The 26715-nt window shown below is 40.1% G+C and overlaps 1 protein-coding gene across 3 annotated transcripts in view; it reads left to right on the plus strand.

The window, feature by feature from the left end:
- NSUN6 (NOP2/Sun RNA methyltransferase 6) overlaps nucleotides 1-26715 on the plus strand; it is an 82797-nt gene that overhangs the window by 11210 nt on the left and 44872 nt on the right. For all 3 annotated transcript variants that reach the window (XM_070381892.1, XM_005891928.3, XM_070381893.1), the window contains exons 4-5: nucleotides 16257-16366; nucleotides 17257-17410. In XM_070381892.1, coding sequence (XP_070237993.1) covers nucleotides 16257-16366; nucleotides 17257-17410 — 264 coding nt within the window. The remainder of the gene's footprint in view (nucleotides 1-16256; nucleotides 16367-17256; nucleotides 17411-26715) is intronic.

The following is a 26715-nucleotide window of genomic DNA, read 5'->3' on the forward strand; positions in this document are numbered from 1 at the left end:
GTTTTTCGACCAGGGATTGAACCTGTGTCACCTGCATTGCAAAGTGGAATCTTAATCACTGACTGAACCACATGGGAAGTCTTTTTGTTTTTGCCTTTATATGTAAGTAAGAACTTGGTTAAGTATATGTAGTCGTTTCAGGTCACATGTTATTTCCCTTAGAACTGTGTAGACACTGCTTCCACAATCCTGTGGCCTCATGTGTTGCTATGAAAAAAATCTGAGGCCAAAAAGTATTTTCCCTTTTGCAACAAAGTCTTGATCTTTCACTTGGAGATCTATGAGACTCTTAGGCATTGGACTGTAGAAACTTGGCTGGGATATCCCTTGATTTTGGTTATTCTCTTAATTTTGATTGAAACACAGTGGGATTTTTCAATGATAAGTCTTCTGGTAGTTCTTTGAAGATTTTTCCATTACATACCTTTGCCTTCTGTGTTAAGAGGACACTAATACTCTGTATGTTGGATTTCCAGTGAGAATGTTCCCTGTGTTGGGCTCTCCTAGACAGCCCAGGGTCAGTAATGAGCTGGAAGGACTCCCCAGAACTCAGCATCTAGTCAAGGATTTATTGGCAAGGATTTATTGCATGAAAGGGGTACAAAAACCATGTCAGCAAAGGGAAGGGCATATGGGGGTAGAGTCAGGAGGAAACCAGGCATGAGCTTCCAAAAAGTTGCTCCCCATGGAGTTAACCAGGATGGGCTTCATTCTTTCAGCAGTCAGTTTTGATGTGAGTAAAACTGTCTGTGAGGGCAGCCCATTAGAGCCTCATCACCCAAGGTTTCAGTTGGCAGGCCCCCTCTGCCTGGCATGTGCCAAATTCCAGACTCCCAAAAGGAAAGCAGGTGTTCCGAATGACCACACTGCTTGTACAAACAGTAGCTGACTGTTACTAGAGCTGGTTTTATATCAGTGCTGGGAACTGTTTCCCAGTCAAGTTTTCAGATGCCAGCCAAGGGCCACCTTCTAAGCAGGCTTCTTTCAGAATAGCTGTCTCAAGTCTGTTATGTTAGCTCTTTAATTTCAGGAGATTGACCATCCTTTACTTGCTGAGCTAAGCTAGTTCGCTTTTCTTCTTTTTTATCTTGTTGTTGTTCTCTGTTTTTAAAGGTTCTTTTTAGTTTCTTTGAGGGCTTCCCTGGTGACTCAGATGGTAAAGAATGTGCCTGCAATGCAGGAGACCTGGGTTTGATCCCTGGGTTGGGAAGATCCCCTGGAGAAGGGAATGGCAACCCACTCCAGTATTCTTGCCTGGAGAATCCCATGGACTGAGAAGCCTGGCGGGCTATAGTCCATAGGGTCTCGAAGAATCAGACATGATTGAGCAACTAACACACACACCCATTTTCTTTGAAACTATAGAGAGGTTATTTGAGATTTTGCTCTGTTTTGGTCTGTACAGTTTGTTTTGCCTTTGGTTTATTATAGCTTTGTTTAATGCTACACACATCCCTTGGTGTTCATGGGCGATTGGACCCCCTTCCCCCCAACAAATACCAATATCCACAGTTGCTCAAGTCTTTTATGTAAAATGGTATAGTATTTGCGTATAACTCATGCACATCCTTAGCATACTTTAAATAATTTCTAGATTACTTGCAATACCTAATACTATGTGAACAGCAAATTCAAGTTTTGCCTTCTGGAACTTTCTGGAATTAAATTTTTTTTTTCCTGTCTGTGGCTAGTTGAATCCACAGATGCAGAAGCTGAGGGAGGGCCATCTGTACCTATGCATCTGTCCCACCTTGAATGAATACTCGAATGAAAACATTTACATAGAGTCACCTGGTCTGCACTTTGGGTCAAGTGTGTAACCGGATAACTCATCAGATGTGTTTTTTGAAAACACTTTCACCACATCTTTTCTAGTGGCTTATCTCTAGTTCTGGTGAGCTGAGCTGATGAAGGCTTTGCTGTGAGGGGCGGGGGGTGGGTGGGGCGTCTAGCTCATAGCTGTCTCGTTGGGGGCTTTAACTTTTGGTTATGCTTAGTGAACTCAGGGGAGGAGTCACAGCATTGATGGCACTTTGCTGTGCTTCCCTTCACTACTTCAGGAGAGTTTATCCAGGTTTGTTAGAGAAAACTTGTCCGCTTGTGCCACTTCTGCCAGTCTACTTCCTCTTTCGGCTTTATCCATAGGGAATGGGACTGACGTGACATACCCAGACCTTGCTTTTTTCTGCCTGACCTTTGGTCCTGTTTCTGAGTAATGAATAATTGTTTGGGTATCCAAGAGCCTTTCCTTTTCAGAAACAGTCATACCCTATTGAGGAATTGGATTTGATCCAGATTTCATTGTGTCAGCTAATTACTCTTCACTTGCATCTTAGCTGCTGCTTAGATTTCTTGCAAATGGAATTTTCTTTCAAATTTTTCTTCCCCCATTTTTGTGAGCTTTAGAAAAAGGAATATATGTGTACTTTTACTTGTTGACAAATTTTTTTTACTAGAAGCTCAACATTTCACAGAGATTTAGGATATCAAAATGTAGGTTAAACTATTTAAAGAGAGAGAACAATTCAAAAAGTAAATCTCACCATAAAATTCAGGTTCCTTCATTTTATTTAACATGATATTTAATTTACTGAGCAAATATATGTATATATAAAATAATTTTTTTAAGTTTTTAAATTTATTTCAGTATTGCTTCTGTTTTTTTTTTATGTTTTGATTTTTCAGCCCCAAGGCATGTGGGATCTTAGCTTTCCAACCAGGGATCAGACTTGCATCCCCTGCATTGGAAGGCGAAGTCCTAAGCACTGGACTGCCAGGAAAGTCTTGATCAAATATATTTTAATGTTAGGAAGGTTTTACCAATGGTAATTAGATTGAAGTAAGGTGGTACTGCTGAAGTTGATGGTATCAATGTCAACTATATTGAAAAACTTAAAAGAGAAAATTGAATGCCAGTCTTCTCTTGATCCAAAGTATTTTTCATTTTTTTAATTGAAATATAGTTGACTTACGGTGGGATGTTAGTTTCAGGTGTATAGCAGAGTGCTTCAGTTATATATTCCTTTTCAGATTCTTTTCCCTTAAAGGTTTTTAAAAAATATTTGGTTTAGTTCCCTGTGCTATACAATAGGTCCTTGTTGATTATTTATATTATATATATTAGTGTGTCTATGTTAATCCCAAACTCCTAATTTATCCCCCCATATAAGAGTATCTTTTTAAAATGTTTATTGTTGTATAGTTGATTTACAATGTTGTGTTAGTTTCTGCTGTACTGGAAAGTGAATCAGTTATACATACACATATATTCACTCTTTTTTTAGATTTTTTCCCCATTTCAGTCGTTACACAGTATTGGGTAGAGTTCCCTGTGCTACAGAGCAGGTCCTTATTATTAATAGTTATCTCTCTAACTTATAATAGTGTGTATATGGCGGTCCCACTCTCCTGGTTTATCCCTCTCTTGCAGTAGCCATAAGTTTGTTTTCTGCACATACAAGAGTATTTTATTTTATTTTTTTAAAATTTTATTTTATTTTTAAACTTTACATAATTGTATTAGTTTTGCCAAATATCAAAATGAATCCACCACAGGTATACATGTGTTCCCCATCCTGAACCCTCCTCCTCCTCCTCCCCATACCATCCCTCTGGGTCGTCCCAGTGCACTAGCCCCAAGCATCCAGTATCGTGCATCGAACCTGGACTGGCATCTCGTTTCATACATGATATTTTACATGTTTCAATGCCATTCTCCCCACCCTCTCCCTCAGAGTCCATAAGACTGTTCTATACATCAGTGTCTCTTTTGCTGTCTCGTACAAAGGGTTATTGTTACTGTCTTTCTAAATTCAATATATATGCGTTAGTATACTGTAATGGTGTTTTTCCTTCTGGCTTACTTCACTCTGTATAATAGGCTCCAGTTTCATCCACCTCATTAGAACTGATTCAAATGTATTCTTTTCAATGGCTGAGTAATACTCCATTGTGTATATGTACCACAGCTTTCTTATCCATTCATCTGCTGATGGACATCTAGGTTGCTTCCATGTCCTGGCTATTATAAACAGTGCTGCGATGAACATTGGGGTACACGTGTCTCTTTCCCTTCTGGTTTCCTCAGTGTGTATGCCCAGCAGTGGGATTGCTGGATCATAAGGGAGAAAATAATAGCAAATGAAGCAACTGACAAACAACTAATCTCAAAAATATACAAGCAACTCCTACAGCTCAACTCCAGAAAAATAAATGACCCAATCAAAAAATGGGCCAAAGAACTAAATAGACATTTCTCCAAAGAAGACATACAGATGGCTAACAAACACATGAAAACATGCTCAACATCACTCATTATCAGAGAAATGCAAATCAAAACCACTATGAGGTACCATTTCACACCAGTCAGAATGGCTGCGATCCAAAAGTCTACAAGCAATAAATGCTGGAGAGGGTGTGGAGAAAAGGGAACCCTCTTACACTGTTGGTGGGAATGCAAACTAGTACAGCCACTATGGAGAACAGTGTGGAGATTCCTTAAAAAACTGGAAACAAGATTGTTTTAAACACCGTACCCCAACCATTTTTTAAAGACTGCATTTAAATCAGTGGAATTTTTTAGGCCAATATTCAATTTGTAATTTTTAAGAATCTTTTTATATTGTCTGTTGGTATTCTTTCCTTTTAGATAAAAATCTATTTCTAGCAGGTCAGAAAATTAAATTTCCCTAAAATTGAGTGTATAATTCAGTAGCAGAAATATCTTAAGATACAAATGAGATTGAGTTTGCCTTTCTCTTCCAGCCGTTCCATTTCCGTTTCTCATAGTTGCCTTGCTACTAGCGTTAGCACTTTGGTTTTCAGTTACTGTTTGTATGTATGAAATAATAGGGTGAATACAATGGAATATTCACGTAGTTGCTCAAAGACTGCTGGTTCAATTGGTTGACATGCAAATGAGATATCATGATTCAGATTCAGTTCAGTTTAGCCGCTCAGTCATGTCCGACTCTTTGTGACTGCATGAACTGCAGCATGCCAGGCCTCCCTATCTATCACCAACTCCCAGAGTTCACCCAACCATGTCCATCGAGTCAGTGATGCTATCCAACAATCTCATCCTCTGTCATCCCCTTCTCCTCCTGCCCTCAATCCTTCCCAGCATCAAAGTCTTTTCAAATGAGTCGGCTCTTCGCATCAGGTGGCCAAAGTAGTGGAGTTTCTGCTTCAACATCAGTCCTTCCAATGAACACCCGGCACTGATCTTTAGGATGGACTGGTTGGATCTCCTTGCAATCTAAGGGACTCTCGAGAGTCTTCTCCAGCACCACAGTTCAAAAGCATCAATACTTTGGCACTGAGCTTTCCTGACAGTCCAACTCACATCCATACACGACCACTGGAAAAACCATAGCCTTGACTACACAGACCTCTATTGAGAAAGTAATGTCTCTGCTTTTTAATATGCTGTCTAGGTAGGTCATAACTTTCCTTCCAAGGAGTAAGCGTCTTTTAATTTCATGGCTGCAATCACCATCTGCAGTGATTTTGGAGCCCAGAAAAATAAAGTCTGACACTGTTTCCACTGTTTCCCCATCTATTGCCCATGAAGTGATGGGACCGCATGCCATGATCTTCGTTTTCTGAATGTTGAGCTTTAAGCCAACTTTTTCACTCTCCTCTTTCACTTTCATCAAGAGGCTCTTTAGTTCTTCACTTTCTGCCATAAGGGTAGTGTCATCTGCATATCTGAGGTTATTGATATTTCTCCCAGCAATCTTGATTCCAGCTTGTGCTTCCTCCAGCCCGTCGTTTCTCATGATGTACTCTGTTAAATAAATTAAATAAGCAGGGTGACAATATACAGCCTTGACGTACTCCTTTTCCTATTTGGAATCATTCTGTTGTTCCATGTCCAGTTCTAACTGTTGCTTCCTGACCTGCATACAGGTTTCTCAAGAGGCAGGTCAGGTGGTCTGGTATTCCCATCTCTTTCAGAATTTTCCACAGTTGATTGTGATCCACACAGTCAAAGGCTTTGGCATAGTCAATAAAGCAGAAACAGATATTTTTCTGGAACTCTCTTGCTTTTTCGATGATCCAGCGGATGTTGGCAGTTTGATCTCTGGTTCCTCTGCCTTTTGTAAAACCAGCTTGAACATCTGGAAGTTCATGATTCACATATTGCTGAAGCCTGGCTTGGAGAATTTTGAACGTTACTTTACTAGCATGTGAGATGAGTGCAATTGTGAAGTGTGAGCATTCTTTGGCATTGCCTTTCTTTGGGATTGGAATGAAAACTGACCTTTTCCAGTCTTGTAACCACTGCTGAGTTTTCCAAATTTGCTGGCATATTGAGTACAGCACTTTCACAGCATCATCTTTCAGGATTTGAAATATCTCAACTGGTATTCATCACCTCCACTAGCTTTGTTCGTAGTGATGCTTTCTAAGGCCCACTTGACTTCACATTCCAGGATGTTTGGCTCTGCTTCTGCTGCTGCTGCTAAGTCGCTTTAGTTGTGTCCGACTCTGTGCGACCCCATAGACGGCAGCCCACCAGGCTCCCTCGTCCCTGGGATTCTCCAGGCAAGAACACTGGAGTGGGTTGCCATTTCCTTCTCCAGTGCATGAAAGTGAAAAGTGAAAGTGAAGTTGCTCAGTCGTGTCCGACTCTTCGCGACCCCGTGGACTGCAGCCCACCAGGCTCCTCCGTCCATGGGATTTTCCAGGCAAGAGTACTGGAGTGGGGTGCCATTGCCTTCTCTGTGTCTGGCTCTAGGCGAGTGATTACACTTTCGTGATTATCTTGGTTGTGAAGATCTTTTTTGTACAGTTCTTCTGTGTATTCTTGCCACCTCTTCTTAATATCTTCTGTTTCTGTTAGGTCCATACCATTTCTGTCCTTTATCGAGCCCATCTTTGCATGAAATGTTCCCTTGGTATTTCTCATTTTCTTGAAGCAATCTCTAGTCTTTCCCATTCTGTTGTTTTCCTCTATGTCTTTGCATTGATCGCTGAAAAAGGCTTTCTTATCTCTCCTTGCTATTCTTTGGAACTCTGCATTCAAATGGGTATAGCTTTCCTTTTCTCCTTTGCTTTTCGCTTCCCTTCTTTTCACAGCTATTTGTAAGGCCTCCCCAGACAGCCATTTTGCTTCTTTCCATTTTTCTTGGGGATGGACTGGATCCCTGTCTCCTGTACAATGTCACTAACCTCTGTCCATAGTTCATCAGGCACTCAGTCTGTCAGTTCTAGTCCCTTAAATCTGTTTCTCACTTCCACTGTATAGTCATAAGGGATTTGATTTAGATCATACCTTAATGGTCTAGTGGTTTTCTCCACTTTCTTCAATTTCAGTCTGAATTTGGCAATAAGGAGTTCATGATCCGAGCCACAGTCAGCTCCCAGTCTTTTTTTGCTGACTGTATAGAACTTCTCCATCTTTGGCTGCAAAGAATACGATCAATCTGATTTTGGTGTCGACCATCTGGTGATGTCCATGTGTAGAGTCTTCTCTTGTGTTGTTGGAAGAAGGTGTTTGCAATGACCAGTGCGTTTTCTTGGCAGAACTCTGTTAGCCTTTGCCCTGCTTCATTCTGTACTCCAAGGCCAAATTTGCCAGTTACTCCAGGTGTGTATTGACTTCCTACTTTTGCATTCCAGTCCTCTATAATGAAAAGGACATCTTTTTTGGGTGTTAGCTCTAGAAGATCTTGTAGGTCTTCATAGAACTGTTCAGCTTCTTCAGCGTTACTGGTTGGGGCATAGACTTGGATATTGAATGGTTTGCCTTGGAAACGAACAGAGATAATTTTTTGTTTTTGACATTGCATCCAAGTACTGCATTTTGGACTCTCTTGTTGACTATGATGGCTACTCCATTTCTTCTAAGGGATTTGTGCCCACAGTAGTAGATATAATGGTCATCTGAGGTAAATTCACCCATTCCAATCCATCTTAGTTCACTGATTCTTAGAATGTCGATGTTCACTCTTGTCATCTCCTGTTTGACCACTTCCAACAATGGCAACCCACTCCAGTACTCTTGCCTGGAAAATCCCATGGACAGAGCGGGCCTGGTGGGCTGCAGTCTATGGGGTTGCTAGGAGTCGGACACAACTGAACGATTTCACTTTCACTTTTCACTTTCATGCATTGGAGAAGGAATGGCAACCCACTCCAGTGTTATTGCTTGGAGAATCCCAGGGACGGGGGAGCCTGGTGGGCTGCAGTCTATGGGGTCGCACAGAGTCGGACACGACTGAAGCAACTTAGCAGCAGCAGCAATTTGCCTTGATTCATGGACCTAACATTCCAGGCTCCTATGCAATATTGCTCTTTACAGCATCGAACCCTGCTTCCATCAGCAGTCCCATGCACAACTGGATGGTGGTTTTACTTTGGTTCCATCCCTTCATTTTTTCTCGAGTTATTTCTCCACTGATCTCCAGTAGCATATTGGGCACCTACCGACCTGGGGAGTTCATCTATCAGTGTCTTATCTTTTTGCCTTTTCATACTGTTCATGGGGTTCTTTAGGCAAGAATACTGAAGTGGTTTGCCATTGCCTTCTCCAGTGGACCACATTGTGTCACACTTCTCCTCCATGACCCAGCCGTCAGCATGGCTTAGTTTCATTGAGTTAGACAAGGCTGTGTCCGAGTGATCAGATTGGCTCGTTGTCTGTGATTGGGGTTTCCATCTGTCTGCCCTCTGATCCCCTCTCAGTGCCTACCATCTTACTTGGATTTGTCTTTACCTTGGACGGTGGTGTCTCTTCATGGCTGCTCCAGCAAAGCGCAGCCGCTGCTCCTTACCTGTGATGCGGGGTTATAAGATATCAGATTATATGTATACAGATGAGATATCATGATTGTGTGATATCTCAAAATTATATTATCTTCCTTTTATTGTAGGGTTGCTAATACATGCAGTTAAATACATGCCAAGTAATACGTGTATTTTTTATATGCCTTTTAGTGGGTCATTCTCATATCTCGACCCTCTCTTTAGTGGGTCTTTAATTCATAGGCATCTCATTTTTAGCTGTTTTAATTAGTTTTCTCTTATTCTAAGCACCTTCTTACTATTTTTCTCCAGTCTTTATTACTGTATTCTTGGAAAATCATCTTTCTTTAATGCTATTGCTTCACTCTTTTGTTTAAAAACATTTTAATAAAAATCAAGCGTTTAGTATTTTTTTATGGCCCTACATCGACTTTTATATTTCCTCACTAAAACTTCAGCAATGCTGATTTGCACCTTGACACTTGCATATATATACAATCTTATATTCTTACACAGTTAGTAAGTACTTGTGTTGAAAGATTCCCGAAGACCATTCCCCAGCTCAGTGATTCTCTTGGAGGACTCAGAGGATTCCACATGTAGTCGTACTTGTGACCATGGTTTATTACAGTGAAAGAATCTGAAGCAAAATCAACAAAATAAAAGCTGCCTGGGATGAAGTCTAGGGAAAACCATTTGTAAACTGCAGAGTCTTTTTCCGGTGGAGTCATGCAGTGTGCAGTTAACTCCCCCGGCAACAAGGATGACAATGCATGTGTGAGATGTCACCATTCAGGAAAGCTCCTTAGAGACAGGCATCCAGGGTTTTCATTTAGGGCTGGTTGTGTGGGCACCTTGTGCCTGGTAGGTACCCAAATTCTGGCCTCCCAGAAGGGAGGTCAGTGTCCACCATAAACCATATTATTTGTTTACAAATTGTTACAGATAATAGAGGAACATTGAGCTACCCTTGGTGATGGCCAGGGAGGCCTGGCGTGCTGCAGTCCATGGGGTTGCAAAGAGTTGGACATGACTGAGCAAATGAACTGAACTGAACTGAATCAGTTAAGAGTGGGAACTCCTCTGAGTTCCAGGATGCTAGCCAAGGATCAGCCTCATCACCAGGCCTTTCAAAGAAAGGATAGTAGTTCTTTTTCACTGTGGTTTTTTGTTTGTTTTTATTTTTGGATGTGCTGGGTCTCTAACTGAGGCATGTGGGCTTAGTTGCCCTGCAACATGTGGGATCTTGGTTCCCTGACCAGGGATTGAACTCATGTGGATTCTTAACTGCTGGACCACCAGTAAAGTCCCTGGCCCACTATGTTAATTCCCCATAGTCTCCCATTCTGTCCTTTCAATGAAATTGTTATTCTCTTAAAAACTTTCTGATTAACATTACAGAGTTCCATTTCACAAAATATTTTTTGAAGATTGAGGGGCAGGAGGAGAAGGGGACAACAGAGGATGAGATGGTTGGATGGCATTACTGACTTAATGGACATGAGTTTGGGTGGACTCCAGGAGTTGGTGATGGACAGGGAGGCCTGGCGTGCTGTGGGTCATGGGGTCGCAAAGAATCGGGCACGACTGAGCAACTGAACTGTGTGTGAGAACCAAAGATACTATACAGATGGGTGAAACATAGTGTAAAAGCAGGTGAATATTGGTACAAGTCAAACTGCAGTAGATTCCTGGGGAGGGATATGAATTACGTACCATCCAAGCAGAGAAGAGGAAGAGCTGAATGCAAAGAAGTGGGTAAAGATTTTCTCCAAAGAGATGTTATTTCCCTTGAGCCTTGTGGGTGAGTGAGAAGGAGGTAGATGAGATAAAGTAGGCGAGGGTACACAAGGTAGAGAGAAAGTACGTGCAGAGGTACAGAGGTGTGAAAATATATGGTGGTTTGTGACAAAAGTGACTGGGAATCTATCAGTTTTCAGAGAGGTTGGTGAAAGAAGATGTTGAAGTTAGAAGAGGTAGAGTGGAATGTGAAGGATTCATTTTAAATTTGATTAATTTTTATTGGAGTATAGCTTTACAGTGTTGTGCTATTAATAGTTTCTGTTGTGCAGGAGAGTGAATCAGCTGCATTTATATACGTATCATCTATATGTATGATATGTATTGCCAATAAGATCATCTATACCATTTTTCTAGATTCTACGTATATGTGTTCATATACAGCATTTGTTTTTCTCTTTCTGACTTACTTCACTCTGTATGACAGTCTCTAGTCCATCTACATCTCTACAAATGATCCAAGCTCATTCTGTTTTATGGCTGAGTAATAGTTTTATTGTATATATGTGCCACATCTTTATTCATTTCTCTGTTGATGGACATTTAAGTTATTCTCATGTCCTGGCTGTTGTAAATAGCGCTATAGTGAACATTGGGGTACATTGTCTTTTTGAAGGATGATTTTTTAAAACTAAGAAATGTTTTATTTCTTCACACAGAATATAGGACCCAAATAATTTTTATTACAGTTGTGATTTTAGAAATACAATACTGGTAGTAGCATAAAGCTTTTTTTCCCCCAAACTGCATGTAGACCTTGACTCATTAGTAGGTTGTGAAATTCAGTTTAACTGGTTGTTTATAGTTTTTTCTAAGGAATAGGGATTTTATTATATAATATCCTGGAGTGTACATGGTAAGGTGTTTCGTGAAACATTTGCTATAAATGTAAGTGTGGATAGGCACACATGTGTACTGGGATGCCGTTCAAGTGCATTTCTCACATTGGACTGCAGCCAAAAAAGCCTGAAAACACTTTTTTCAAAAGATGAATTGCAAGCCTAGAGCCGAGTTAGGGAGCTATTTTAGTCTTATCTCCAGCAGTATGGTGAACTAGATAACTTGAGAATGTTTCTGCTACTTAGGCCTAGGAACACTGAACAAAAAATAGGTCATAACATGCATAGCAGAATGATTAAGGACCTTAGTGAGATACTCAGGGGTTAGAATGAAGGGTAACTGAAAATTGAGTAGTAAGTGCGTGAGCTAAGATTAAGGGTTGAGGGGTTTGAGGGAGAAGGTGCTTGGTCCCCTGAACTTAGGGGCATTGGTTTTAACAATAGGCTGTTAGTGCTAAGAGGTGAGAACCATCCAAAAGTCAGTTCAGGGCATTAATTAGGAGTTGGAGCTCTCTTCATGGAGCCTGGGTTGAGGGGAAAAAATCTATGAGATGCACAGCTGAGCTTCCATATCTGTAAGGGTTTGGAGTGCAAATTCATACTACCCATGTTGTCTTGACACCTGTGGTTTGGGAAATTGACATAAGAATTGGACCCTAAGCCAGTTCTTGAGGTGCTTGGCAAAAGCACTGCAGAGTGGCACCTGTCAGCCCAGGCCATGCTTCTTTCTTATAGTTAGAAGCTACACTGGGAATCAAACTACCATGAGTGAGAACCAGCATATACAACAGACTGAGGGATTAGATTCCCCAGAACTGCAGCCAGCCAGTGTGTACTCAGTCATGGCTGACTCTCTGCGACTCCATGGACTGTAGCCCCCACCATGCTCCTCTGTTCTTGGAATCTTCCATGCAGGGATACTGGAATGGGTTGCCATTTCCTACTCCAGGGATTGAACCCACATCTCTTGCATCTCTTCCATTGGCAGGTGGATTCTTTACCAGCTGTGCCACTTGGGAAGCCCAGAATGTAGCAAAGAGAGCTAATTGGTAGGCACTATAAAATTAGTCTCCTTGAAAATGATTAAAAGCAAAAGGGAGAATCTAAAACATAAAAGACCCTAAGAGGGAAAAAAAAAGAAAAAGAATTTCTAGACATTAAAATTTCATTAAAATTAAAAAGTCATTCTGAGTTAAACTCTAGACTCAACAGATGAGAGAATTAATGAACTAGAAGATGGCTTATGGAATATCACCTAGAATACAGCAGGTAAAGAAGGTGTAAAGCAGTAGGAGATATGAAACTGAGTCATGAGAACAAGAATGAAAAGTTACTACTGTTCCTAATGAATCCCAGGTGTAGAGATTAGAAATAATGTGGGAGAGACAATATTCAAAAATATAATGAAGAATTTTCCAGAATTGATGAAAGTCAGATTTAAGAAATACAGTGTCTGAAGGCAAAAGTAAAGATAAATACATGACTAGGTGCTTCAGAATGAATCTGAAGAACACCAAAGACATCAGGAGGATCTGAAAGCAACCAAAGATAAAACACAGACATTAGATCACTGGATAAAACAATATCCAGTGATCAGATGATGCAAGTCTGATGTCGAGGGTGGAAGGGCCTGGGAGACGTGTCAGAGAATTAGAGGAGGCATCGTTTGGTAACTCAGTGAATGTTGAGTTACAAGTTTTAGGAGGAAATTCAAGATGATGCCGGGATTTGTGTTCTGGCTGCTCAGGTAGATAATGTCATTTTGACTGGAACGCAGGAGGATGAAGCTTTGGGCTGTTGCCAAGGATTTGAGGAGTGGATCAGGGAATCATAACATTGTTTAGGACTTGTTGAGTGTGAGTAGCTGTAGGACGTCTGTGCACAGCTGTCTGCAGATAATCAGTCTAGAAAGGCTGATCATTAGGTATGTGGGTTCACAATGAGGTCCAGCTGTATAGTACAGGGAGCTATAGTCAATATCCAGTGATAAACTACAATGGAAAAGAATATGAAAAAGAATAGCTGGTTCACATAGTGGTACAGCAGAGATTAACATAACTTTATAAACAACTATACTTCAATACAGAGAAGGCAATGGCACCCCACTCCAGTACTCTTGCCTGGAAAATCCCATGGATGGAGGGCCTGGTGGACTGCAGTCCATGGGGTCGCTAAGAGTCGGACCCGACTGAGTGACTTCCCTTTCACTTTTCACTTTCATGCACTGGAGAAGGAAATGGCAACCCACTCCAGTGTTCTAGCCTAGAGAATCCCAGGGACGGGGGAGCCTGGTGGGCTGCTATCTGTGGGGTCACACAGAGTCAGACATGACTGAAGCGACTTAGCAGCAGCAGCATACTTCAATAAAATAAAGAATATGTAGGTTATCTTTGTAAGTGGTCACTGAAACCATGAGATTGCCAAGGTTTGGGATACAAAGCGAGAAGAGATGATGTCATGTTTAAGAACCTGGAGAAATGAACCTTGTCCAGAAATAGCTGGAGAATGAGCAGTGAGTGTGTGGGACCTGGAAGGAGGAGGATAAATCTGAGAAGCTTACTGAGATTTGATCAGTTGGAGATCTTGAAAAGAAAATGCACTTAATTCTTTGAATTCGCTTAAAATGCACTTAAAAGTGCAAGGAGTTAGGACCATACATATGACATGTTGCCAACCAGGGAACCCCATCAGAAGTGCAGTACTTGAGACGTTTATTTGGGCTCATCACATAGGTACCCCCGACCTTTGAGAAGGTCTGCTCTGAGTGTTGGAAGTGATACCAGGCTTCAGTGTTTCAAGGGATGGATGGGAGGTGAGAAGTTGGAGAACACTGAAGAAAGTTAGATAGCAGAGGAAGAAAAGACTTACTTTGTCTTGTTTAAAACATTAATAACTTACTGTGTGCCAGTCTACCACTTCAGAAATGTTTTTGCATTTCTCACATGTCTGTCTTAGTCTTTGAAGATAGAAACGTTATTGCTCTTCTCTCCTAATGCTATTATGAAACAGCAGTGCTTGTTAAATGATGAAGCATTTTTTTTTTCCTTTGGGGTTGTGGTTTTAATCTACATGGAGCTTCATTGGATTAGAATATAAACACTTGATCGTGTCCCCTCTAACACTGAAGGCATCAGAGCTGGTGAGAACAGACACAGGCTGGGCCCGAGGGCTGCCTTGGCCTCTTCTACCCTGTGTGCCATTTCCTATGACCTCAGTCCTGCCTTAGTTTTTTTTTTTAATTGAGGTATAGTTGGTATAAGTTATAGGTATACAATGTAGTGATTCACAATTTTTAAAGGTTATGCTCCATTTATAGTTATAAAATATTGGCTATACCATAAAAAAAGAATGAAATACCATTTGCAGCAACATGGATGGACCTAGAGATGATCATACTAAGTGAAGTCAGTCAGAGAAAGATGAATACCACATGAAACCACTTGTACATGGAATCCAAAAAAAACGAAAAAGATACAAATGAATTTATTTACAGAATGGAAGTAGACTCAGACATAAAAAATAAATTTGTAGTTACCAAAGGGGACAGGTGAGGATGTGGGATAAATTAGCAATATGGGTTGAACAGACACTGCTGCTGCTGCTGCTGCTGCTGCTGCTGCTGCTGCTGCTACTACTACTACTACTACTACTACTAAGTCACTTCAGTCGTGTCCGACTATGCGACCCCATAGACGGCAGCCCACCAGGCTCCCCCATCCCTGGGATTCTCCAGGCTAAAACACTGGAGTGGGTTGCTATTTCTTTCCCCAAAGCATGAAAGTGAAAAGTGAAAGGGAAGTCACTCAGTTGTGTCCAACTCTTAGTGACCCCATGGACTGCAGCCTACCAGGCTCCTCCATCCATGGGATTTTCCAGGCAAGAGTACTAGAGTGGGGTGCCATTGCCTTCTCCACAACAGACACTAGTATATTTGAAATAGATAAGCAACAAGGTTCTGTTTTATAGCATAGGGAACTATATTCAATATATAGTAATAACCTATAAGGGAAAAGAATATGGAAAAGTGTGTGTGTGTGTGTATATATATGTATATGTATGTATTTATAACTGAATCACTTTGCTGTATACTTGAAACTTACTCAGCATTGTAAATTAACTGTACTTCAGTATAGAAAAAAATATTGGCTATATTCCCTGTATCATAGACTCTTGTAGGTTATTTTAAACATAATAGTTTGTTCCTGTTAATCCCCGACTCCTGTCTTGCCCCACCCAATCTCCCTCTCCTGACTAATTTGTTCCCTGTATCTGTAAGTCGGTTTCTTTCTTGTATTTATTAGTTGTATTTGATGAAGCAATTTTTTATGCCACTTACTACCTTGCACCAAGATTTTCTTCTCAAGTGCCCATCCTCATTGTAATTAAAAAAATAAGCCCAGACTTTATTATTTACTTTTGGCTGCACCGTGTCTTTGTTGCTGCCTGTGGGCTTTCTCTGGTTGCGGCCAGCAGGGACTCCTCTCCGGCTGTGTGTGTGCTTCTCATGGTGGTGGCTTCTCTTGTTGCAGAACACGTGCTCTAGGGCGTGGGTTTGGTAGTTGTGGCGCAAGGGCTTAAGTTGCCCCACGGCATGTGGAATCTTCCCGGATCAGGGATGGAACCCACGTCCCCCTGTGTTGGCAGGTGGAGTCTCAACCGCTGGACCACCAGTGAAGTCCTTTGTAGTTTTAAAGAAATTATCTCTTGTGTATTGATCTTCTTTCTTCCACCTTTTCCTCATTTATTCATTTGGAATAATGAAGACTAAAGAGGTTATTTATTTAGGGTTAGTTTGAAACCCTGAAAAGGTTGGTTGACGTTGGAGATGCATCGTTCTTTACACTTGAACTCCTTTTGCTTCTGTAGGAAGAATATAAAACAACAGACTTGTGAAGTCATCGTTGGGGCCCAGTGTGGCAGTGCTGTGTTACGAGGAGCCCATGTCTATGTCCCTGGAATCGTATCAGCCTCAAAATGTGAGTATACTGTTCAGGTTTCTCTGTAAAATAGCCGCTAACATTTATGTGTATCATCAAATTGAAAATTCATTAAATCCTCACTCAGATACATTTCAAATTTGCTTTAACAAAGATCTTTGCTAAGTTGTGCATTTAGTATAGCCTGTTGAAGTGTGTATCTGAGAAGGACTAACGAATCAGGCATCCGTACGTGGGTTTTCTGCCCATTTCTTTTATTCCCTTTGAGGGCATTTGTGATGATGTTAGAGGATCATGACTGATAAAAAGAGTGGAAGATGTCAGTGAAATTTTGTTTTCCATTCTTTACTCAATTGTGCCGAAACTTCAGGCTGCTGAACTGTCATTTGCAGGGGAAACATTCCAAGTCTGGAATCTTAATATTGGGATGAAATGAAATATCAGTATTCTTAATTTACTCTTCTAAGGAATGTTAGATTTGAGGAAAATAATTGAAATAGAAGATACCTTTCCTTTTCTGCTCAGCTAAAGGCTTCCAACTGAGGTTGGATGTTTGCTGTTTTTTTTTTCTTGACCCTCGCAAGGCATGTAGGATATTAGTTCCCAGATTGGGGGTTGAACAGATGTCCCTTGTATTAGGAGTCTTAACCACTGGACAGCCAGGGAAGTCCCTGAGGTTGGATGTTTCGAAGACTCTTCTGCATCTTTGTTTTCCTAGGGAAAAAAATAGATTTATTGTTGTCAAACATTTGAAAGTAAACAGTTGTATTTTCTGTCAGAAGTTATAGTGAGACCATGAGCCAGGTTAGACTGCTTCATGTCCACTACTGATGCCCCTAGGCTTCCCCAGTCTTAAAGCTTGAAGAATTTTCACGGTTCTGCCAAAGAACAGTTATGTCAGTGTAATATGACTTTCTTCTTTTCTCTAGTTATGAAAGGTGGAGATGATGTTTCCGTATACTCTGACATTAAAGGCAAATGTAAGAAAGGAGCCAAAGAATTTGATGGAACAAAAATATTTCTTGGAAATGGGATTTCTGAACTAAGCCGCAAAGAGATCTTCAGTGGGCTGCCTGAACTGAAGTATGTCAGCAACTGTTGTTTTGGGGAAAATAAGCATCCTTTTTGTGGTTTAAAGAAAGTGTAAAATAATGTAAAAATATGTATAATTGCATTATATGTCTAATTTTTTTGTTATAAGTTCAATTGGAAAATACTTGTTTAGCACATACTCCCATTTTTTTGGGTGGGGGGAAATATGCTTTTAGTTAAAAGCATAAATGCTCACATTAAGGAGTCTCTTAAGTTGAAAAGTTTTGCATCTTTGTTAACATTATTTATCTTGATAAAGGATGAGTTAGATGGCCTCTCCAGATAATAGTCTGTGTGAGAAAAGCTTATCGTTTTAATATTAAAAAAAAAAATTTTAACTAAAAAATTTACCAGAAAGGCAGTACTGATGTGAATACTTGTGGTTAAAAATTAATGTTTGGATTTACTCACACCTAACTTTTATTATTTTTTAAATTAAAACAATGTATTTATTTATTCCCACGCTGGGTCTTCGTTGTGGTGCCCGGGCTTCTCTTGTTGAGGAGCACCGGCTCTCAGCGCAGGGGCTTCAGCAGTTGTAGCCTCGGGCTGCAGAGCACAGGCTCCGTAGTGGTGGCGCATGGGCTTAGTTGCTCTGCGGCATGTGGGATCTTCTCAGATGAAGGATCGAATCTGTGTCCCCGGCATTGGCAGGTGGTTTCTTATCCCCTGGGCCACCAGGGAAATCCTGCTCACCTGAATTAGAACAAGTTAGTGTAAAATCATCTCTGGTTGCTACAAGTGAAAGTGAAAGTCACTCAGTCACGTCCAACTCTTTGCGACCCCATGGACTATACAGTCCATGGAATTCTCCAGGCCAGAATACTGGAGTGGGTAGCCTTTCCCTTCTCCAGGGGATCTTCCCAACCCAGGGATTGAACCCCTGTCTCCCACATTACAGGAGGATTCTTTCCTAGCTGAGCCACCAGGGAAGCCCAAGAATACTGGAGTGGGTAGCCTATCCCTGCCAGCGGATCTTCCCAACCCAGAAATCGAACCAGGGTCTCCTGCATTGCAGGTGGATTCTTTACTAGCAGGCGCTAAGCAAGTTAAATCTGTGTATAATCCAGTTTCTTTTAATTTTTAAAATCGAAATACAGTTGATTTACAGTGTTCATTTCTACTGTACAGCAAAGTGACTCAGATATATATATGTACATATTCTTTTTTATATTCTTTTCCATTATGTTTATTACAGGATATTGAATGTAGTTAGTTCCCTATGCTATACAGAAGGACCTTGCTGTTTATCCATCCTGTATATAAAACTTATATCTCTTAATCCTAAACTCCCAATCCACCTCTTGCCCCAACTCCCCCTTGGAAACCACAAGTCTGTGAGTCTGTTTCTGTTTTGTAGGTAGGTTCATTTGTGTCTTTATTATTGCTTAGTGTTTTCAGGCTGTTTCAGAAATTCTATAGACAGCTCTGTTACTACAAAGTTGACAGCTAATGGAGACACACTGAAAGCTGTGAATTTATTCAGCTAAAAGAGAGCCACTTACCTGATTCCTGGGACAGTTTTTCATATTTCAGCAATTTGAATTTATAGTTGATATTAATTCTTCTAAAGACATCGGCTATTCCCTCCATCCAGAGGTGGCAGTACTTTCCAGATGACCAAGAACAAATAAATTCTTCATCTTGGAAGTGCTTCTGAATATGAAGATTATGCATACATCGATGTGTTAATCTTTGGGTCTGTAATAGGGAGTTGATAGTTTGACTGCTTCCTTTAGTTTGTCATAGGTGGTACACATTTCATCTTCTTATTTGATGTGGTGGTTCCAGTAATTGAGTCCACAGACTTCTGAGTACTGTTCTCTTTTTTGGTAGGAGTAGAATGTAGCCATCTTTCAAGAAACTGTTGATTTTTAGAAAAAATTCTTAATTTTTTTTGGAGTATAAGAATATTTACAATGTTGCATTAGTTATAAACGTACAGAAATGTGATTTAGTTCATATATCTATTTTTTGGATTATTTTCCCATATAGATTATTACAGAGTATTCAGTAGAGTTCCTTATACCCTATAGTAGGTCCTTGTTGATTATCTGTTTTATATATAGTTCAGTTCAGTTGCTCAGTCGTGTCTGACTCTTTGTGACCCCATGAACCACAGCACGCCAGGCCTCCCTGTCCATCACCAACTCCTGGAGTCCACCCAAACCTGTGTCCATTGAGTCAGTGATGCCACCCAACCATCTCATCCTCTGTCGTCCCCTTCTCCTCCTGCCCTCAATCTTTGCCAGCATCAGGGTCTTTTCAAATGAGTCAGCACTTCAGGTGGCCAAAGTATTGGAGTTTCAGCTTCAACATCAGTCCTTCCAGTGAACACCCAGGACTGATCTCCTTTAGGATGGACTGGTTGGATCCCCTTGCAGTCCAAGGGACTCTCAAGAGTCTTTTTCAACACCGCAGTTCAAAAGCATCAATACTTTGGCACTCAGCTTTCTTTATAGTCCAACTCTCACATCCACACATGACCACTGGAAAAACCATAGCCTTGACTAGACAGACCTCTGTTGACAAAGTAATGTCTCTGCTTTTTAATATGCTGTTTAGGTTGGTCATAACTTTCCTTCCAAGGAGTAAGCTACTTTTAATTTCATGGCTGCAGTCACCATCTGCAGTGATTTTGGAGCCCAGAAAAATAAAGTCAGCCACCATTTCCACTGTTTCCCCATCTATTTGCCATGAAGTGATGGGACCAGATGCCATGATCTTCGTTTTCTGAATGTTGAGTTTCACGCCAACTTTTTCACTCTCTTTCACTTTCATCAAGAGGCTCTTTAGTTGTTTTTGACTTTCTGCCATAAGGGTGGTGTCATCTGCATATCTGAGGTTTTTGCTACTTGTCCCCACAGTCTTGATTCCAGCTTGTTAATTCCAGCCTCCAATCTGTCCCTCCCTGTTGTCCTTCCCCCTGGTAACCATATTTGTTCTCTAAGTCTGTAAGTCTGTTTCTGTTTTGTAAATATGTTCATTTGTATCATTTTTTTTTAGATTCCGCATATAAGTAATACCATATGATATTTGTCTTTTGTCTGACTTAGTATGATAATCTCTAGGTTCATTCATGTTCTTGCAAGTAGCATTATTTCATTCCTTTTTATGACTAATATTCCATTACACACACACACACACACACACACACACACACAGCACATCTTTATCCATTTCTCTGTTGATGGACATTTAGGTGCTTCCATGGTGACTGCAGCCATGAAATTAAAAGATGCTTACTCCTTGGAAGGAAAGTTATGACCAACCTAAATAGCATATTCAAAAGCAGAGACATTACTTTGCCAACAAAGGTTCGTCTAGTCAAGGCTATGGTTTTTCCTGTGGTCATGTATGGATGTGAGAGTTGGACTATGAAAAAGGCTGAGCGCCGAAGAATTGATGCTTCTGAACTGTGGTGTTGGAGAAGACTCTTGAGAGTCCCTTGGACTGCAAGGAGATCCAACCAGTCCATTCTGAAGGAGATCAGCCCTGGGATTTCTTTGGAAGGAATGATGCTGAGGCTGAAACTCCAGTACTTTGGCCACCTCATGCGAAGAGTTGACTCATTGGAAAAGACTCTGATGCTGGGAGGGATTGGGGGCAGGAGGAGAAGGGGACGACAGAGGATGAGATGGCTGGATGGCATCACGGACTTGATGGACGTGAGTCTGAGTGAACTCCAGGAGTTGGTGATGAACAGGGAGGCCTGGCGTGCTGCGATTCATGGGGTCGCAAAGAGTCGGACACGACTGAGCGACTGATCTGATCTGATGTCTGGACTGTTATGAACTGTGCTGCAATAGATATGGGGGTGCATGTATCTTTTCAAAATATGATTTTCTTCAGATATTATGCCCAGGAATGGGATTTTTAGATCACATGGTGGCTCTATTTTTAGTTTGTTTTTTTAAGAATTTTTATTTAGTATTGGGGTATAGCTGATTAACAATGTTGTGATGGTTTCAGGTGAACAACAGAGGGACTCAGCCATGGATATACATGTATCCATTCTCCCCCAGACCCCGCCTCCCATTCAGGCTGCCACTTAACACGGAGCAGAGTTCTGTGTGATACTCAATAGGTCCTTGTGGTTATCCATTTTAAATGCGTACATGGCCACCAATCTCCCTAACTATTCCTCCCCGCCAACAATCATAAGTTCATTTTTTAAGTCTGTGAGTCTCTTTCTGTTTTGTATCATTTTTTTTTAGATTCTACATAAAAGACATGCATATGGTAATTCTTCTCTGTCCGACTTCCCTCAGTATGACACTCTCTAGGTCCATCCATGTTGCTTCAAATGGCATTATTTCATTCATTTTAATGGCTGAGTAATATTCCATTGTATATATGTAACACATTTTCTTTATCAGTTCTTCTGTTGATGGACATTTAGGTTGCTTCCACGTCTTGGTCATTGTAAACAGTGCTGCAGTGAACATTATTGAGCATGTATCTTTTTGAAATATGATTTTCTTTGGATATATGCTCAGGAGAGGGATCGCTTTATGTGGTGGCTCTATTTTTAGTTTTTTAAGGAACCTCCATACTGTTCTCCAAATTGCACCAACTTACATTCCCACCAACAGTGTAGGTAGGAGGGTTCCCTTTTTTCCGCACCCTCTACAGCATTTATTGTTTGTAGACTTTTTGATAATGACCATTCTGACCTGTGTGAGGTGATAACTCATTGTAGTTTTGATTTGCAGTTCTCAAATAATTAGTGATGTTGAACGTCTTCTTATGAGCTGTTTGGCCATCCGCATGTCTTTGGAGAAATGTCTGTTTAGATCTTTCCATTTTTTGATTGGGTTGTTTGATTTTTTGATACAGAACTACATGAGCTGTTTGTATACTTTGGAGATTAGTTGCATCTTTTTCTCCCATTTTGTTGGTTGTCTTTTTGTTTTGTTTATGGTTTCCTTTGCTGTGCAAAAACTTTTGGATTTATTTAGGTCCCATTTGTTTGTTTTTGTTTTATTTTCATTACTCTAGATGGTGGATTCAAAAAACTATTGCTGTGATTTATGTAAAAGAGTGTTCTGCCTATGTTTTTCTCTATAGAGTTTTGTAGTATCCAGCCTTACCTTTAAGTCTTTAATCTGTTTTGAGTTTATTTTTGTATATGGTGTTAAATATATTCTAATTTCATTCTTTTACATGCTGCTGTCCAGTTTTCTCAGAACCACTTATTGAAAAGACTGTCTTTTCCCCATTATATATAGTCTTGCCTCCTTTGTCATAGATTAATTGACCAGAGGTGTTTGGATTTATTTCTGGGCTTTATGCCCTGTTCCATTGATCTGTAAGTCTGCCTTTGTGCCAGTATGAGACTGTTTGGATGACTGTAGCTTTGTAGTATAGCTTGAAGCCAGGGTGTCTGATTCCTCTGGTTCTGTTTTTCTTTCTCAAGATTGCTTTGGCTATTCAGGGTCTTTTGTGTTTTCTGCACAGATTTTAAAAATATATATATGTATTTACTTACATATTTATTTAGCTCACTAGGTCTTAGTTGTGGCATTCAGGTTCTAGTTCCCTGACAAGGGATTGAACCTAGGCTCCCTGCATTGGGAGCATGGAGTCTTAGCCACCGGACCATCAGGGAAGTCCCTGCATACAAATTTAAAAAATTTATTGTTCTAGTTCTTTGAAAAGGAATTGCATTGAACCTGTAGATTGCCTTTGGTAGTTATTTTGAAAATATGTTGAAAATATTTCCAACCCAAGAACATGGTATATCTTTCCATCTGTTAGTGTCATCTTCGATTTCTTTCATCAGTGTCTTATAGATTTCAGAGTACAGGTCTTTTGCCTCCTTCAGTTCAGTTCAGTTCTGTCACTCAGTCATGTCTGACTCTTTGCGACCCCATGAATCACAGCAAGCCAGGCCTCCCTGTCCATCACCAACTCCCGGAGTTCACTGAGACTCACGTCCATCGAATCAGTGATGCCTTCCTGCCATCTCATCCTCTGTCGTCCCCTTCTCCTCCTGCCCCCAATAGTTTATTCTTAGGTATTTTATTCTTTTTGATGCAGTGGTAAATGGGATCATTTCCTTCTCTTTATGATCTTTTGTTTTTAGTGCATAGGAATGTAAGAGATTTCTGTATATTTATTTGGTACCCTGTAACCTTACTGAATTCATTGATAAGCTCTAATAGTTTTTGGTAGCATCTTTAGGATTTTCTGTGTATAGTATTATGTCATCTGCAGTAATAGTTTTCTTTTCCAATCTGGATTCCTTTTATTTCTTTTGGTTCTCTGATTGCCATGGCTAGGACTTCAAAAACTGTGTTGAATAAAAGTGATGAGTGGGACATCTTCTCTTGTTCCTAATCTTAGAGGAAATGCTTTCAGCTTTTCATTGTTGAGAACGATGTTAGCTGGAGGTTTGTCACATGTGGCCTTTGTTATGTTGAAGTATGTTCCCTCTGTGCCTACTTGCTGAAGAGTTTTCATCACAAATGGGTGTTGAATTTTGTCAAAAACTTTTTCTGCATCTACAGAGACAATCATGTTTTTTATTCAGTTTGTTAATGTGTGTGTCACACTTATTGATTTACAGATATTGAAAAATCCTTGCATCCCTGGGATAAATCCCACTTGATTATGGTGTATGATCCTTTTAATGTATTGTTGCATTTGGTTTGCTAGTATTTTGTTCAGGATTTTTGTATCTATGTTTATCAGTGATATTGGCCTGTAATTTTCCTTTTTTGTGTGGAATCTTTGGTTTTGGTATCAGGGTGACAGTGGCCTCAGAGAAGTTTGGGAGGGTGCCTTCCTCAGTAATTTTTGGAAATAATTTCATAAGAATAGGTGTTAAGTCTTTTCTAAACATTTGATAAAATTCACCTATGTAACCTTTTAGTCCTGGACTTTGTTTTTTGGAAGTTTTTCTATTTTTAAGTTTTGCCTGTGCTGGGTCTTCACTGCTGTGTGTGGGTTTTCTCTTGTTGCAAAGAGTGGGGCTACTCTCCAGTTGCAGTGCACGGGTTTCTTGTTGCAGTGGCTTCTCTTGTCGTGGAACACAGGCTCTAGGCGCTCTGGCTTCAGTAGTTTTGGCTTGCTGGCCCTAGGCTGTGTGGGCTTCAGTAGTTGTGGCGCAGGGGCTCACTGGTTGTGGCTTGCGGGCCCTGGAGCATGCAGGCTTTAGTTGCTGTGGCTTGCAGGCTCTAGAGCATGGACTCAGTATTTGTGGCAGATGGGCTTAGTTGCTCCGTGGCTTGTGAAATCTTCCCAGATCAGGGATTGAACCTCTGCATTGGCGGGCGGATTCTCATCCATTGTGCCTGTAGGGAAGTCCCGTTGGGAGTGTTTTAATCACAGTTTCAGTTTCATTACTTGTGACTGGTCTCTTCTCATATTTTCTATTTCTTCCTGGTTCAGTTTTGGGAGAGTGTTCATTTCTAAGAATTTGTTCATTTCTTCCAGGTTGTCCATTTTATTGGCATATAGCTGTTTGTAGTAGTCTCTTGTGATACTTTGTATTTCTGTGGTGTCCATTGCAACTTCCCCTTTTTCATTTCTAATTTTATTGATCTGAGCTTTCTTCCTCTGTTTCTTGATAAATCTGGCTAAAGGTTTTTCGATTTTGTTCATCTTTTCAAACATACGTTTATCTTTTAGTTTCATTGATCTTTTCTGTTGTTTTCTTCATTTCCATTTCATGTATTTCTGCTCTGATCTTTATGATTTTCTCTTTGATTTCTTCAGTGATCCACTGGCGGTTTAGTAGCATATTGTTTAGCTGCTGTGTGTGTGTGTGTTTTTTTTTCTTATAATTTATTTCTAATCTCATAGTATTGTGGTTGGAAAAAATGCTTGATATGATTTGAATTTTCTTACATTTTCCCAGGCTTGATCTGTGGCCCGAGATGTGATCTATCTTGGAGAATATTCATGTGCACTTAAAAAGAAGGTGTATTCTGCTAGTTTCAGATAGAATCTGCTATGAACATAAATAAGTCCATCTGGTCTAATGTGTCAATTAAGGCCTATTTTTTCTTATTTTCTGTGTGGATGACCTATCTATTGATGAAATCTGTGTTAGAGTCTACCAGTATTGTTGTGTTATTGTCAGTTTCTTCTTTTATGGCTGTTAGCTTTTGCCTTAAATGTTGAGGTGCTCCTATGTTGGATGCGTGTATATTTACAATTGTTGCATCTTCTTGGATTGATGCCTTGATTATTACGTAAAGTCCTTATTACTTGTAATAATTTTTATTTTAAAGTCTATTTTGTCTGACATTAGTGTTGCTACTCCAGCTTTTTTTTGATTTCCATTTTTGTGGAATACTTTTTTTTCATCCCCTTACTTTCAGTCTATATGAGTCCCTAAATCTGAAGTGGTTCTCTTATAGGCTGCATATATATGAATTTTGTTCTTGTATCCATTCACCCAGTCTCTGTCTTTTGGTTGGAACATTTAATCCAGTTACATGTAAGATAATGATTGATATGTATATATTTTTATTTCCATTCTGCTAATTGTTTTGGATTTGTTTTTGTAGGTCTTTTTCTTTCCCTTCTTCTTTCGTTCTCTTCTGTTGTGATTTGATGACCAAGTCTTCAGGGTATGTTTTGATTGCTTTTTCTTTTGTGTGTGTGTATATGCAATAGAAAATTTTTGGTTTATGTTTCCCGTGAGGTTTTGATACAGCAGTTTATATGTATTTACAAGATTGTTTTAAGTTGCTGATCTCCTAATTTCCAGTGGATTGTCAATATCCTGCATTTTACTCTTCTTACAGTTGCTGGTTTTGACATCATATTTGTGTATGGATTATTTCCTACCTTTACTGTATATTTGCCTTTACTGGTGAGCTTTCCCATTCACAATTTTCTTGTTTCTAGGGTGGCCTTGTCTTTTCCCTCCAGAGAAGTTCCTTTGACATTTGTTGTAAAGCTGGTTTGGGGGTGCTGAATTCTCTTAGCTTTTGCTTGTCTGTGAAGCTTTTGATTTCTTTGTCGAATCTGAATGAGAGCCTTGCTGAGCAGAGTATTCTTGTAGTAAGATTTTCCTTTCATTGCTTTAAATGTATTGTGCAGAAGCCCTCTGGCCTGCAGAGTTTCTGCTGAATAATCTGACAATCTTATGGGAAAACCCTTATCTTTTATTTGTTGCTTTTCCCTTGTTGATTTTAGTGTTTTGTTTTTAATTTTTGTCAGTTTGATTAATATACATCTTGGCTTTTCCTCCTTGGATTTATCCAGTGTGGTATTCTGCACTTCCTGGACTTAGGTGACTGTTTCCTTTCCCATGTTAGGGAATTTTCAGTTTTTATCTC

This window comes from Bos mutus, chromosome 13, assembly GCF_027580195.1.
Source record: "Bos mutus isolate GX-2022 chromosome 13, NWIPB_WYAK_1.1, whole genome shotgun sequence".
NCBI classification, from domain to species: domain Eukaryota; kingdom Metazoa; phylum Chordata; class Mammalia; order Artiodactyla; family Bovidae; genus Bos; species Bos mutus.